General features: G+C 39.9%; 2 protein-coding genes across 6 annotated transcripts; one reads left to right on the top strand and one right to left on the bottom strand.

Annotated features, from left to right (window-relative positions):
• The first annotated feature begins 697 nt into the window (after positions 1-697).
• Positions 698-6,123, top strand: gps2 (G protein pathway suppressor 2). Its single transcript, XM_044341300.1, has 11 exons — positions 698-877; positions 1,324-1,441; positions 2,819-2,928; positions 3,064-3,176; positions 3,267-3,346; positions 3,457-3,536; positions 3,871-4,042; positions 4,185-4,268; positions 4,359-4,435; positions 4,595-4,690; positions 4,949-6,123. Exons 2-11 carry the CDS (start codon positions 1,348-1,350, stop codon positions 5,039-5,041), a joined length of 999 nt encoding a protein of 332 aa, XP_044197235.1. The 5' UTR covers positions 698-877; positions 1,324-1,347; the 3' UTR covers positions 5,042-6,123.
• Positions 6,056-12,775, bottom strand: LOC122973626 (eukaryotic translation initiation factor 5A-1). 5 transcript variants are annotated; one of them, XM_044341304.1, is made up of 6 exons: positions 12,349-12,775; positions 10,165-10,334; positions 9,917-10,021; positions 8,125-8,256; positions 7,736-7,808; positions 6,056-7,078 (listed from the first exon to the last, which is right to left on the bottom strand). In XM_044341304.1, the coding sequence occupies exons 2-5, from the start codon at positions 10,330-10,332 to the stop codon at positions 7,746-7,748; spliced, it is 468 nt and encodes a 155-aa protein (XP_044197239.1). In that variant the 5' UTR covers positions 10,333-10,334; positions 12,349-12,775; the 3' UTR covers positions 6,056-7,078; positions 7,736-7,745. The 5 variants fall into 5 exon arrangements, with proteins under 5 accessions (XP_044197239.1, XP_044197237.1, XP_044197236.1 ...); XM_044341302.1 differs by having other exon boundaries at positions 10,165-10,337; positions 12,349-12,774; XM_044341301.1 differs by having other exon boundaries at positions 6,056-6,753; positions 10,165-10,337; positions 12,349-12,774.
• Positions 12,776-14,049: the final 1,274 nt, after the last annotated feature.

Raw genomic sequence — 14,049 nt, 5'->3', positions numbered from 1 at the left:
ATAAATCAAATCCATTTTATTTATATTGTCCAAAATCAAGTGTATAATACTTTTGATACGGTTCGTGTCAGTGCTATAAGGTCATTTATTGTGTTATTCTGAGTTGGTGGTTCAGTTTAACTTTCATAGATTTTGATGCCGTATTTGAATAAGATGTGTTATCATATCAACTACTCTGGCTGCTCAAATATTGTGTGCTTGTCCTACTTACACAAGGCCACTCCTATTTGTTGTTTCTTGTCCAAGAAGCTGGTTTGACTAAGCATGAGAGTTTTTTTCTACAGCTTTTATTAAGCAATATAAAATTACTTAAACAATTTACAGAACAAGGGGAACAACAACTGAGATGACGAAATTAGGCACAAGATATATAGAGGAAAAAAAACGAGCTAGGCAAAAATAAATATAGTAAATTTAAATGTACAAGAGATAATTCAATATAGGTCAACATATCAGGATGAAGTTTTTTTGTTTTTCTATTCATCTTTGCTTTAAATTTGAGCAGAAATTAATATAAAGAGGGATATCTGTTAGACATCTTCCATGTGAGTTACGCAGTAAAATGATCAAAATATATATACAATATATATAATATTCAATATAAACGTCTTAGTAATTAGGGGCAGCTTTGGAGAATCTAAGAACGACTCTAATGATAAACTACAAGACCCAGAATGCAATCCGAAGGGGGGAAAAAAACGTGGCACCGGAAGCTCAACATTATCACCCGGGCAGAAAAACCTCTCCCGTCTGTTTATGTTTTAAGGGAGAAGTTTTGATTTTAATTTGTTTAACTGCTCCAGACGCAGCCAAGTCGCCTCAAATTTAAACCGCAAGACGGTTAAATTCTTATTAAACGACCCACAAAGCAACAAAAGTAAGTTTTTTTTCTCGTATTTCATCACAGTAAAGAAACGTTAGAACAGATGGTATGAACTGCGTAGCGTTGATGCTAATCGACAAGCTAACTACAGTTCATATTTGCCCCCTTGCACAGTTGAAAATAACATTGTTGCCGCCAATTTGCATGTTTAAGCTCCATGCAATTTTATCTTGTGTCCACTGACAGATGACACTACAACATACTATCAGTTAAGAGCAGCTAGAGTTAGTAATGCTGTCTTAGCCGAGTAGCAGCTAACTTAGGCCTTTATCTAACTGATAGCTGCATTTGTGAGACTGAATATGCTTCTGCATCCTTGTAGCGGGCATTTCTACCGGTTACTCTCACTACTGATACCTCTCTTGACTCTGTAAACTGTATCTGAGCTATTCCTTGTAAATTTGCACAACTGTAAACTGACATTTCGACCCTAAAATCAGCTGGCCCCTCCACTGCCTGTCACCATGCCCGCCCTGCTGGAGAGACCCAAGCTGTCCAACGCGATGGCCAGAGCCCTCCACAAACACATCATGAGGGAGAGGGAGCGCAAGAGACAAGGTGTGCTGTCACTGTGTGTGTGTCTGTGTGGTGTAAAAATGCCAGAAGTGTACAAGTATTGAATAATCTTTTTGTTTTGCAATTTAGTTCCAATTTGGCATTTAAAGGACGGATTCACAGTTTTTAAAGTCTGTCTTAAAACAATATTTAGGTACCCAAATGAACATTGACACGTGCTTTTCTTGCTGTAATCATTCCTCCTGTTCATACTGACCATTAGAAGATCCCCTTGTAATGCACTTATAATGTAAGTGATTGTATGACAAAATCCACAATCCTCCTTCTGTGCAAAAAATATATTTGAATGTTTATCTGAAGCTAATGTGAAGCTTCAGTCTGTCCAAATGAGTCAAATCCAGTGGATATCGTTCAACGTTACAGTCTTTTTACCATCAAAGTTCCTCTTTTTTTACTATACTTCCACCACAGCTTAACAGGGAAACTCAAAGAGGGATTTTGATACAAAAAAGACTGTAAATCTGTCAGATATCCACTTGATTTGACTAACTCAGACTGCTGAAGCCTCATAGAAGCTTCAGATAAACTTTTAAATACATTTTTGCACAAAACGACTGTGTGGACACACTGTGGATTTTGGCCTTCATCACTTACATTGAAAGTACACTTTACGGGAATCTTTTAATAGTCTATATTAGTATGAACAGGAGAAATTATTACAGTGAGAAAAATCTCTTTTAATGTTCATATGGACACCTGACTGTTGTTTTAAGAAAGACTTGAAAAACCATAAACCTATCCTTTAATATATGGAAAGTCAAAAATGAGGGCAGCCTCTCAACTCTAGCATAAACACCAGAATCTATGCATCATTTTCCTAAATATACAGTTCCCTCTGTTCCCCCAGAAATACAGTTAATTATAAGTTTGTACGTTATATTGATGTGTAATATAAAACTTTCCCACCAAAATTAAGAGTTGGTGGACAAAACATAACAAATCCTTTTAGTATAGTGTAATGCGATGTTTAAAGGTGTTTTTTAGTATTTTTTTCTACATGTAAACAAATATCTTTTATAAATTCCTCTTGGTATAAAGCAATAAGAACAGCAAAACTCACCAAAAACTGCTTTATTGCAGAGTTTGCATTGGATTCAATTAGGTTTAGATTTAGATTAACTGAACTGAACTAACATGTTAGTAAATAAACAGTTTACTCTCTGAAAAATAAGGCTCTAAAGAATTAATATGTCCACTTTTATATTTAAGTAAATCTTATAGTTAATAACACTTACTTTTACTTTAGTGGTAGGATTTGTAATTGAGTATTTCTGTATTGTGTTGTTGCCTCTTTTTGTTTAAAGTAAGGGATTTTAATATGTTTTCTTCCACTGAACAACATAAAAATCCTTTTTTCAGAGGAGGAAGAAGTGGACAAAATGATGGAGCAGAAGATGAAGGAGGAGGAAGAGAGGAAGAGGACAAAAGAAATAGAGGAGAGGATGTCCTTGGAGGAAACCAAAGAACAGGTTGGAAAACTACTTAAAAAAACACACACACACAAACTGCTCAGAAGTTTGACGTTTGCTGTCTGACTTTGGGTTGGGAGAAATGATATACAGCAGTATGTTTTCTTACATTCTGAACTCAAATCTCAACTTCAGGTAATGAAGATGGGGGAGAAGCTTCAGGGACTCCAAGAAGAGAAACACCAGCTGTTCTTACAACTCAAGAAAGTACTTCATGAAGAGGAGAAAAGACGCAGAAAGGAGCAGAGGTAATCAGGACGTCAGTGCCTCTGTTTTAAAATTCCCAAAGTTAAAAGCAAATGTTGTGTGAGGATGTTAACGAGCCTCCTGTCCTCTAGTGACATCACAACATTGACGTCAGCCAGCTACCAGCCCAGTCTGCCCATGCACGCAGGGCAGCACCTCCTCAGCATTCAAGGTACGTTCTAAGTTCCTACAATCATTTCTCATGTGGAGAAATAGTCATTATCCTTTTGACATAATTATTATTAGTCAGCTGATCCTTTTTATCCTCTTCGTCTCTTTCAGGCAGTCCGGTCAGTCACAGTCGACCTGGTGCGCTGCTCGGAGAACGAAGCAAACAGCTGTTCCCAGCTGCTGTGATTCCAGTGAGTGAAGGAGTGTTTCATCTCAAGATTTCAAGATTTAGTTAATTCTCATTTTCTTGTGTAATGCTGTTCCTCCGAGCCCACATCAGTGCTGCCACAACAGAAAGGAAAGATTTACTGTATATCTAAAAATTCCCTTTAAGAAATTATAAAAACATATAATTCCCCAGAGAAAAAAACAACAAAAAGAAGAGCATTTAGCAGCACAGTGCATTAAAGTGCATTTCTCTCCACAGGTGATAACGCTGGAGTGTTGAATTTCTCTGATTTTTCTGATATTCATAGTCTTTTTCAACTGTTTGCAGAAGTAGAAGTAAACTTCATCTTCTTTCAGGCACGTCACTATCAGACGCCAGGGTTCAGCTCGGGCTCAGCGGAGCACGGCCAGTTCAGCGGCAGTCAGGGGGTCCATGAGCCATACGGAGTGGCCCAAGCCCAGCATCCCTCCACCTACGCCCCTGGACCGTCTGTACCAGTCAGTTTCGCAAGCAGCTCTCAGATCAGAGGTACAGGACGTGTGTGTCGACATCTGTAACATCAAGAAACTAATGCACAGTTATCTGCTCTTTGTCATTTGTTATAAAGTCATTTGTGCTTGTTTTGTCTAACTCAAAGATCACTTCCTTACTCTGCACCCCTCTCCTTCAGGTGCGTCTGCGTTTCAGGCGATGCAGTATCTCCCCCACCAGCAGGCTGGCTACCCTGTCCACAATCACTTCACCTCTCAGCCTGGTCAGTTCCCATGTTGTCATATTACAAAGGAATTATGAAATAACTTAACGTAGGTTCTGTAGTTGACGTAAGTTTTCATATCTCATGCAGGATACATCCCCGGAGCAGGAATACCCCTCCAGAAGCAGCTGGAACATGCCAACCAACAGTCAGGCTTCACTGACGCAGTAAGAGCTTTTAAACTATAGATGCTTTAGTGTTGTCTTGTTGAAGACTCATAAACATGCACTAATTTGAAAATATTAAACTGAACATGACAATAGTAAAAGTCGAATTCATATGTGATGATAAATATGTTGTGCTGTGTCTCGCTGATGTTCTCCCAGGGTGCTTTGAGGCCCATGCACCCCTCAGCCATGCATCCTTCTGCTCCAGGCCTGCTGCCCACACCATCGATGGCGGTCCAGATCCCCACTGCAAAGGTGAACCCCCCCCCCCCCTCCTCCTCAAAACACACGTACAGCTCTTCATCACTTCTGCTCTGATTCTGGACAATTTATCTCAGCTCAGTTGGTATTTAATTCAAAAATAAGTGAGCGTTTAACTCTCGCACACGTCCTTTACCGCCACCATGTGTTTGTGTTCATGATGTACGTCCTTTACCGGGAAAACTGTTTAAAAACGCTTCTAAAGATCTGTCGCCTGATTTGTCAACGTTTGTCGTCCGTTTCCGTTGCCAGGCCCCGTTCCAGAGCTCTCCCCAGGGCGCTCCTCGCCACGGCTTCCTCCCCCACTCCCAGAGCGGGCAGAGGTTCTACCACCACAGCAAGTAACTCACAGCCACAGTCAACCTTCATCGTCGTCCCAGTCGGATCGGAAACGGGCCGACGACTTCAAAACGAATAAAGTCATTAGGATGAGTTCTGCCATAATAAGATTTGTGTTTTATTTCTTGTACAGTATCTTGTTTGAGCTTTGTTTTAACTTTGTTCATGAGTGATCAGCTGTCCCTTTTAAACTCGTGCGCTTCTGTAAAACATCCAGCTTTGATTTTTTTTTTTTTTTTTTTTTTTTTTTCTACATGACTTCAAACAATGTGAATTTGTAAAATAGCTTATTTTACCTACACTGTAAAGCCATTCTGGAGGTGCTCACGTGCACTGAAAATGTTAATATGTTGTATAAAGCAAAGGCAGCATGAATCAGAGACTATTGTTTGTATACCAGCATTCATAATCACAACATCAGAGGGTTCAGTGTCTCGGCAGTAAATAAAAATTTTTAAAAAAGAAGAAAAAAAAACAGCAACACTTAGTTAGCGTATGTGGATTAAATGAACACTACTACAGCTGAAACACTGCAGCTTAACTGAAAGACCCAATTTCAATGTGTTGCTGACTTCTGGTTAATCTCATTACCTTAAATTCAGTTAACATGACTGTTTTTCTGACAAAACCCATGGAGGATTTTCAGTGTTTCTACATCATCCTCCACAGCAAAAAAAAAAAAAAAAATGCAGTTTAAGTCTCTGCTGTTTTAAAGCTTTTGTGTTGCTTAATAAAAAAAACAAATAAGCAAACGCCACATCCAAGAGTTTGTGTCATCTTTATTGTTTTTAGCCATGGAGACATTCTGCACAGTTTGGACTTGCTGTATGAACACAAAGTAAGGATACCAAACTGCCACAACTTATCTGCTAAGAGTACTTCCAAATAATACTCTGCAATCCAGTCGTTTTTTTCTCCAAACAAGCTCAGTGTGAAGCCCCCTGGGCTGAGGTGTCTCTGCCAAGGAGTTTCTAAGAAGTGAATGAAGTTAAATGGAGGTTTGGCTGAATTTGTATGTTCTTGAAGCAGGGTTTTGTTTCTCTTTGACACTTTCTTTTTTTTTTTTTTTTTTTTTGTTAAAGCCTTGAGACAAATAGAAACCAAACCTCTGTGCGCCATGTTGGTAACCTTTTGTTTAATAGACAAGTTTCAGGTGATACATGTTCCAGAAAATAAACAACAAGGAAGGCTTGTTCAGATGAATCACCAAGAGAAAAGTGCCATACAGAAAAGACATGATCTAGTCTTGTATTCAGTACCAATCCTGGATGGCACACACACGCTGAACAAGCCTCAACAGAACAATACAGATTTAGAGTTGAAGCCCTTCATAAAACAGGGGAACATATTTAAAAAAAAAAAAAAAAAATACAGTTGTGACATTATCACCAGTTTTCCCCTGATGGCAAATCGCTACTCAATCATTAGAAACCTTCCTCTGACACGTCTGACCTATTTTCTTTATACATCTGGACTGTTTTATTACAGTTATGTGTGCATGTACATGGGTGTTTTTTTTGTTTTGTTTTTTTACAGTTTGACATTTCCAATTATTAAAAGTTCTAATTGAACCCGAAAGCGGGTCAGAAAACAGAGTGAGGGAGAGCGAGTATGACAAAGAAAAGACATAAAAGAAAGAAAAAAAAGAGGGAGGATAGCATTGACGAGGCAACATCCCCTCCTTTTCCCCCCAGGTCCAGTGCATCTCGTTTTTGCCCCTGAAACAGAATTACAAGGGGAAGAAAAGAGAAGAAGAAGAAGAAAAAAGGAAGAAAAGTGAGAAATCAGAGAAAGAAAATGGAAAAAAAAGGAATATTTTAAAGTGACAATTAGTGTTTCAACTAGCCTTTGTGGAGGAAACGTTGCACAACCGACAGCTTTTCTTTTTTTTTTTTTTTTTAGTGGACACTTTATTCTACAGCCCCACAGTTTTGCAGGTAAGAAAGTGCAGGAGACAGTTTCAACAGTTGTAGCAGGAAATACAGGAAGCGAACGGCTACTCGTTCAGCGTCGCGTTATCAGATCAGGCTGTAAAATGAAGTGCTGGCCACAGGAAAAAAAAACAATACAACATTGCTCCAAAATACAATAGTTCTCATTTATATTCCATAGTGCTACATAAAAAATAAAAGGTACACATGCTCATAATAGTGTTAACATGAAAACAAATGAAGGGGCAGGTAAGTAACCAGCGACCTTTCATACAAGCTTCAAATTTTGACTCAGTTACATTTCGTCAGTTATAAAATTTCCCGCTCGTCACCGATATGTCCAGTTCAAACAAATATATACACAAAAAAAAAAAACATACTTATGCAATGCAATAATATGGAGAAACTATTTCCAGTATAGCGGAAATGTATAATTGTAAATATATGTAACATTTTAAAGTGGCGTTTTCTTTTTCTCGACCTCCCCCGTTTGCTCCACTGATGAACTGCATGACGTCACACACACACACACACACATTCACACACACACACACACATACATACTGCACTGGCATGGCACATGCTGGTGGCTTGGGGTGTAACACCCAAACTCACACACACACACACACACACACATATATAATTTTATATGACGCACACACACACGCTCCTCCTCAGGCAGGCTTGGGTCAGGCGGTGGTTAGAGGGAGAGGGGGGGGGGGTGTGAGAGGACAGCTGTGTGTCGATACAGCTGTGTCTCTGTATTTACCTGCGGTGGCTTATTTACCCAACGCTTTGATGCCGATTGCAGCTTCTTCCTCCATTGCATTTAGAACAGTGATCTGAGGAGTCAAAACAAGGCGGATTTGTTAATGTGTGTGTGTGTGTGGTTTGGATAAGATGCTCTTCACACCATGGTTTTGGTTTTTCTATTGAAAGTTAAAGTCTCAAACTACCAGATTCATGTATATTTTTCATAGTCTTTAATTTTCTAGCAAATGCACTTGTAAAACATGTCAACACGTTCAACGTCGCTACAATTTCCCGAACACTGAAATGTCTCTTTCCTAACCGAACAGAAAGGTTCATTTAGTTTTCAAGAGAAGTTCATAACTGACGCCTGTTTTTCAGAACATAACAAAATACTACAGTACTGACCAGGATTTCCTCTCCGGCATCATGCTTGCTCTCTATCTCTTTGCCCAGGTCTCCCTCTGGGATCTTCAGGTCCTCTCTCACTTCCCCGCTGTCCTGGAGCAGGGACAGGTAGCCATCCGTGATCCCGATCAGCTAGGAGAGCAAAGGGAGGAGGGAGGAAGGGTGATACAGGCAGAGCATAGGATTAATCAAGTGTATCTTTTTTGGATTCCTTACATGTATATACAACCGGTAGTTTTCTAAGTATGCATGTGCGATTCATAAATTTTATGTAGCATGCATAAAGTTGATTTCATGAACAAACATTTCAGCTGACGTCCATTTCAAATACAACTAACGTTATTTCCTCCTGGAACCATTAACAACTATTCCCACTATTACACTTGAAATTAAATGTTGCGTGATATTACACTGCAGAAATAACATTTTAAACAGCATTTTTATTACCCTTGAGCAGGCATACAAGGATGCATATTATGTTACATGTGATAAACACAGTTTGTTTGGTACTGTTTTAATCCTACTGGTTTGAGCAGTTGAAATCTGTATTTCCTCTGAAGTATGTTGGTATAAATTACATGATGGGTTGGGATGAACATATTAGAGATACAGTATGTTCATAAGTGTATAAGTGGATTTTCAAAGGTGACAAAGGGAAGGAAAAATGATCTTATATACATCAGTCAGTGTGGATTTAAAGGTTGGCTACTTTTTAATTAAAAAATATTTGATTATAATACAAATCATCATCTTTATGTTTTTTTTACAGCATTGGTATGACAGGCTTTTCCATTTTTGACTTGCAACTGTCAATTTGCTGCCCTAAATTCACTATCATAAACAGATCAGCTGTAAGTCATTAAAAGTATGTTAATTATGTGAGCATCTGTCTTGTTTCTGCTCAACCAAAGAAACTTTCTTACAAACGGAAACACTTCCTCTGTTGTTTTCATATTTTTTAATAGTGACTTTTTGGTTTCTAGGGCTGAGTGGTTCTTAAGAAGTACTGTCCTCGCTCATGAATGCAACGCTGTTCACCAGCCATTTCTTAATATATCGATGTTCTTACTGCTTCTAACGAGCATGTGAACGCACCATAAGAAGAGACGTTTCAGATCGATTTGTGCTTTGAGCTGCGTAACTGCACAATGATCACTTTGACAAAAAATTAAAACATGTTAATATGGTTTCTTCATGTGCTCTGTTGCACTGTTTCACAGTGAATCAAGCTTCGGCTAAAGCTGAGTAACATCCTAAAAGACTGAATGAGAGTTTCCAACAGTCACTTCTAGATGAACCAGCCTTTTCCCTTCACTCGAGTACCAGATTTACTGATTGTTGCTTCTCTTTTCTTTCTTTATGTCTGCAAAGCTCATCTTCCTTGGGGCTTTTTCTCACTAAAGAGATTCTTAGCTGACTAATAATCATCAGGCTTCTTCTAATTACCATCCAACCACTAATTGTCCCTCAGCAGCCAAATCTAGGACTTATCAAAGACCAGAGCGTATTTGTGAATATTACCGGAATATCAAAGTCGTGACTATAATGTTATAACTCATTCCCTGCAAAGGGAGACCATAAAAACAATTATCACTGATCGATACAGGATGCAGACCCAGTTTTCTAGACAGAAAATCTGAGAAAATGACCCAAGTAACATGACATAATATGACTTAAATCTGGATAAAAAGCTTCTACTGGTGTTGTGGAGTTTGAAAGAAGTTGTACGGAGCACACAAACACTATTTTTACAAGGTAACAGCAGTCCTCCTCGGTCCTGCAGCTGTCTCACCTGGTAATCCATTCTCTTGATGTTGGGGACGTCCATGTTGTGGGTGGAGGGACAGATATCTTCATACTTCTTCCCAGAGAAGATGTCGATACCAACCAAGTGGACCTGCACGAGCACAAAATGCAGAGAGGACCAACAATCAGGCCTCTAATGGAGTCATTTGTAACCTGACTGATTTAAATCGATGCAGCTGTAGAGTCATCATCATCTGGCACCGTTTAGTGGGTTTTTTGTTTTCCATTACTGACCTTAGCGTGGCCGTGCTTGCCAGTCTTGGAGGTGGACATCTCAACGATCTTGCAAGGTCGGCCTTTCAGCACGACAAAGCCGTTTTTGCGCAGGGCCGAGCACTGCATGGGGAAGGTGGCGGATGCCCCGGCATCACCCGTCTGGAAGTCCAGCTCTGCATCTGCCATGCCTGCTGCAGAGGTCACAGGATACACACATTAATACAGTTCATATCGACTGTGATATCAGGCCAGATATGATTACTGTAGTATCAGGATATACTGTGAAATATGTCTTTAACTGTTCTGAATGGATGCATCACAAATCAGTGATACACATTTCTGACCTCTGAGTGAAACCAGTACTGAATGCTTTTACTAGAACTGGGTATTTTACATTTTTCAATACTAGTGCCGATACAATCCCAAAGTTTGATACTTTTTCAATTAACCCCTTTCCAATTAAACAAAATCAACCAATCTTCTCAAATGTTAAAAGTTGTCTAACAAGAACCTTGCCTAAACCTTTTAGAAATTTGTCTAAAATGGGAAAAATTATCATTTGAAACAGTAAATTAAAGAATAAATAAACAAGATGATAAAACTGCAAATCTGACCAGGCATTCAATGCTAACTTTTGGTACTTTTCTGTAGTTTTCCATACTCAGTGCCAAAAAAAAAGTACTGAGGTTAAATACCAAGCCCAAGTCTTCACCAGCTTGTCTTTAACAATCACAATATTAATGACTTTCTCCCACTGAGAGCGAATCACCAGCCGCTGTGTTTATATAAGCTAAATGTTGCATGAAAGCACCAACACCTTCACAAAAAAACTTACAGGTCAGATCCAACTTCACAATGTTAATTTAGTAATGAAAAGACAAGCAGTGAGAGCTGCATTGGTGAATATCTGTCAGCTACTGTAGATCAGCAGAAGAAGAAATCTGAGAGCTGTCCAGTGACACCAATTAAAACTTCAAAGCTGCAGAGGAAATGACACTTTAATTCATATGCTGTTGTGCTTTTACAAGCCTCGTCCCGCTGTAAAAGCAAAACATAACATTATCACAAAGTAAACATTATAATTTGAACTTATTTATCTGCACTTTTTTGAACATGCTGCGCCTTAAACCTGCTCGTTACAAGCTGCACAGTCCAACTTTTTTTTATATATCTGTGTTGTCCCGGTGGATCAGCAGAGCTACCTGCCACGAGTACAATATAACTGACACTTCACTGTAAAAAGTTTAACAACTACCTGACAGGGTTTAAAAGATAAACACATCCCTGACTAATAAGTTGTGACTTTTACTGCCCACTTAGGACGTCTGGTCACCGGGTTAAACCGGGGCCGCTAATCCTCGCTAATGACCCATAAATCAAACGTTTAGCAGGCGTGACTTATATTTAACGACCTCCCGTGATGTGTAAACGAACACATGAAACATTTCATGCTCGGGGCGAAAAGTCGCACCTCGGGACAGCTTGTTGTACAGTGTGTCCGCAGTGTTGACTGCGGCCTAGTGCGCACAGGACGTGCCACGGCCCCGTCGTCGGTAACGCATAAAAAACGGGACGGTGTCCCGGAGGCGCATCCATGCGCACTGACTGACTGCACTCAGGCCGAGGCCCTCCTGACGAAGAGATTCAAGGCAAAATGACAACCTTCAATGCATCAAACCCCAATGTGGATGCAGACTCTCGTTTAAATGACTCTGGTTATTTTAACTCCCCGCTGAGCGTCAACACGCCCACAGATATGTGTGCATTGGTTGCATTTTTTGGCCCGCTGCTGTACAGTAATGACTAAGCTAATAATACTCTCGATGGCTACGGCGCGCAGCAGCGCACAGAGGAGGCGATACAGTGAAGTTTAGTTATGTTGTGGGCTGAGTGGCATGCGTGTGACAGCGATACAAAGTCTCCATGAATGACAAATCAAGTCTGGAAACACTCAGAAGCTTCTAACAATGAAACAAAGGCGAGCGGTATTTTCCATTTATTTTAGGTTGGGTCATAAAGACGCGCTCGTTAAGTTGACCGGAGCCGCTCCTCTTGTGCAGCAGGCGGGTGTTATTACTTCATCGGGGGGCGTTTAAAGGGAATATACCATAATACAGCCTGAGACAGACATGTGCATAGGATAACTCGTCTGCTCAGGCGCAAACACGCCCCGTCTATTAGATGTTATGATAGGGAACTTACCCTAGTGATAATGGCTCTCCTCTTCTGGTGTTACTTAGCAGCCTTTCTCCCCTTTAATTCCTCCTCTTCCTCCTCTTTTACCGCCCTGTATTCGTGCGTCTGGCCGGGGTCTGTCTCCTGCTCGCTGGCTCGTTTGCGATGTTGCTCCCCCCCTCTTTTTTCTTTTTTTTTTTAAGCTATCTCTCTTTATTCCTCTTTCATTGCAGTCGTTCCTACTCTCCTCTCGTCTCCTGCTGGTTGGTAATCCAGAGTACTGATCACCTCGTAGCTACGGAGGCGCACAACCGTGAGCAGTCAGCACAGTCCTGGACCCCGCTATGAATGTCTGGATGTATGTCTGAGTGTCTGTATGTATGTATGTATGTCTGCAGCCTGCACTCCACCTTCTCTGGCTCTCCCTCATCCAGCTCCTCACCACTGTCACAACACCGAGCACGTCTAACACTCCTTTTCCTGTCAGAGCCATCAGAGTAAAACCCCCCCAAAAAACTGCCTGAAAAGCGTCTATTCAGGGAGGATTTTAATATTATTATCTTTATGTTATCAATACTGTAGCACTTTGAGTTTCACTATGAATGAAAAGCGCGGTACAAATTAAATATGTTATTATAAGACGTGAAATACAACAGTATTATGACGTCATGACATCCCGTGTATCGTCTGTAGCCTGCTTTTTTTATTTTTTTATTTTACAGAAATATTTTTTAAAAAATCTTCTTACACAAAATATATTACTCAATACATAACTCAATGTCCACTTATTAGCTTTTTCGGGGGCTTTCACCCACATCCCATCTTTTCGTCAGAGGATGCAGTTTGAGCAGTTGTCATGGAGATGGCAGTTTGTAAGCTTAAAGGTGCATTGTGTGGGATTTGATGGCATCAAGTGGCGAGCTTGCAATTTTTTTTTCCCAGGAGATCACAGTCGTGACCCACCCTACTCTGCCTCTGATTGGCTAGTACTTCATAGCCTTCGTTAGGTTAGGCATGAGGAGTGAGGTTGGTTAGAGTTGGGGTGCAGGGTCAGCCAATCAGAGGCAGAGTAGGGCGTGTTGTGACTACACCATCCTGGGAAAATACCCCCCCCCCTCCAAGCATGTAGGACAACCTACAGTGGCCGTGAAACTCGCAAAAAACTCAAAAGGCCCTCTCTAGAACCAGTATTTGGTTTGTCCATTCTGAGCTACTGTACAAACATGGTGGTGCAACATGGCAGCCTCCATGGAAGAGGACCCGCTTCTTATGTAGGTATAAAGGGCTCATTCTAAGGTAACACTAAGGTAAAACACAACTATTCTTATTTTCAGGTGATTATACAGTAATAAAAACATGCATATGAATATTATATTCCATTTCTGCCAAGTCTGTTCTGCTAGATGCCCCTAAATTCTACAAACTGCCCCTTTAATGTCAGTTATTTTGCTACATCGTACTCCAGAATATAAATGTAATCTCAGTGTAATACAATGTGTGATATTGCAGTATAGGTAATTAGTATAGATATTGTATAGGTAATTGGAAATATATATAATTCAATTTCTTTTTAATTGTTATTCGTATTTTATTGTCATTGTCCTTCTATTTTATATTTCCTGTCACAAGACCTGATTATAATTTCAATTTACACTGTTTAATATTTGGACTGTGATTAAATGGAATTAGTTGTGATGAATAAAGTCTGTTTTCTTCTATCTTCTTTTT

This window comes from Thunnus albacares, chromosome 22 (genome assembly GCF_914725855.1).
Source record: "Thunnus albacares chromosome 22, fThuAlb1.1, whole genome shotgun sequence".
In the NCBI taxonomy this organism is placed as follows: domain Eukaryota; kingdom Metazoa; phylum Chordata; class Actinopteri; order Scombriformes; family Scombridae; genus Thunnus; species Thunnus albacares.
Note: the sequence above shows the minus strand (reverse complement) of the source record. Positions and strands in the feature narration are given on the sequence as shown.

Coding starts and splice junctions, on each gene's coding strand:
- gps2 (XM_044341300.1), top strand. CDS start 1,348: ATGCCCGCCCTGCTGGAGAGACCCAAGCTGTCCAACGCGATGGCCAGA. Junction 3,537..3,870: donor TCCCAGCTGCTGTGATTCCA/GTGAGTGAAGGA, acceptor ATCTTCTTTCAG/GCACGTCACTATCAGACGCC. Junction 4,436..4,594: donor AGTCAGGCTTCACTGACGCA/GTAAGAGCTTTT, acceptor ATGTTCTCCCAG/GGTGCTTTGAGGCCCATGCA.
- LOC122973626 (XM_044341304.1), bottom strand. CDS start 10,332: ATGGCAGATGCAGAGCTGGACTTCCAGACGGGTGATGCCGGGGCATCC. Junction 10,022..10,164: donor GCAAGCACGGCCACGCTAAG/GTCAGTAATGGA, acceptor GTGCTCGTGCAG/GTCCACTTGGTTGGTATCGA. Junction 8,257..9,916: donor TCAAGAGAATGGATTACCAG/GTGAGACAGCTG, acceptor TTGCTCTCCTAG/CTGATCGGGATCACGGATGG.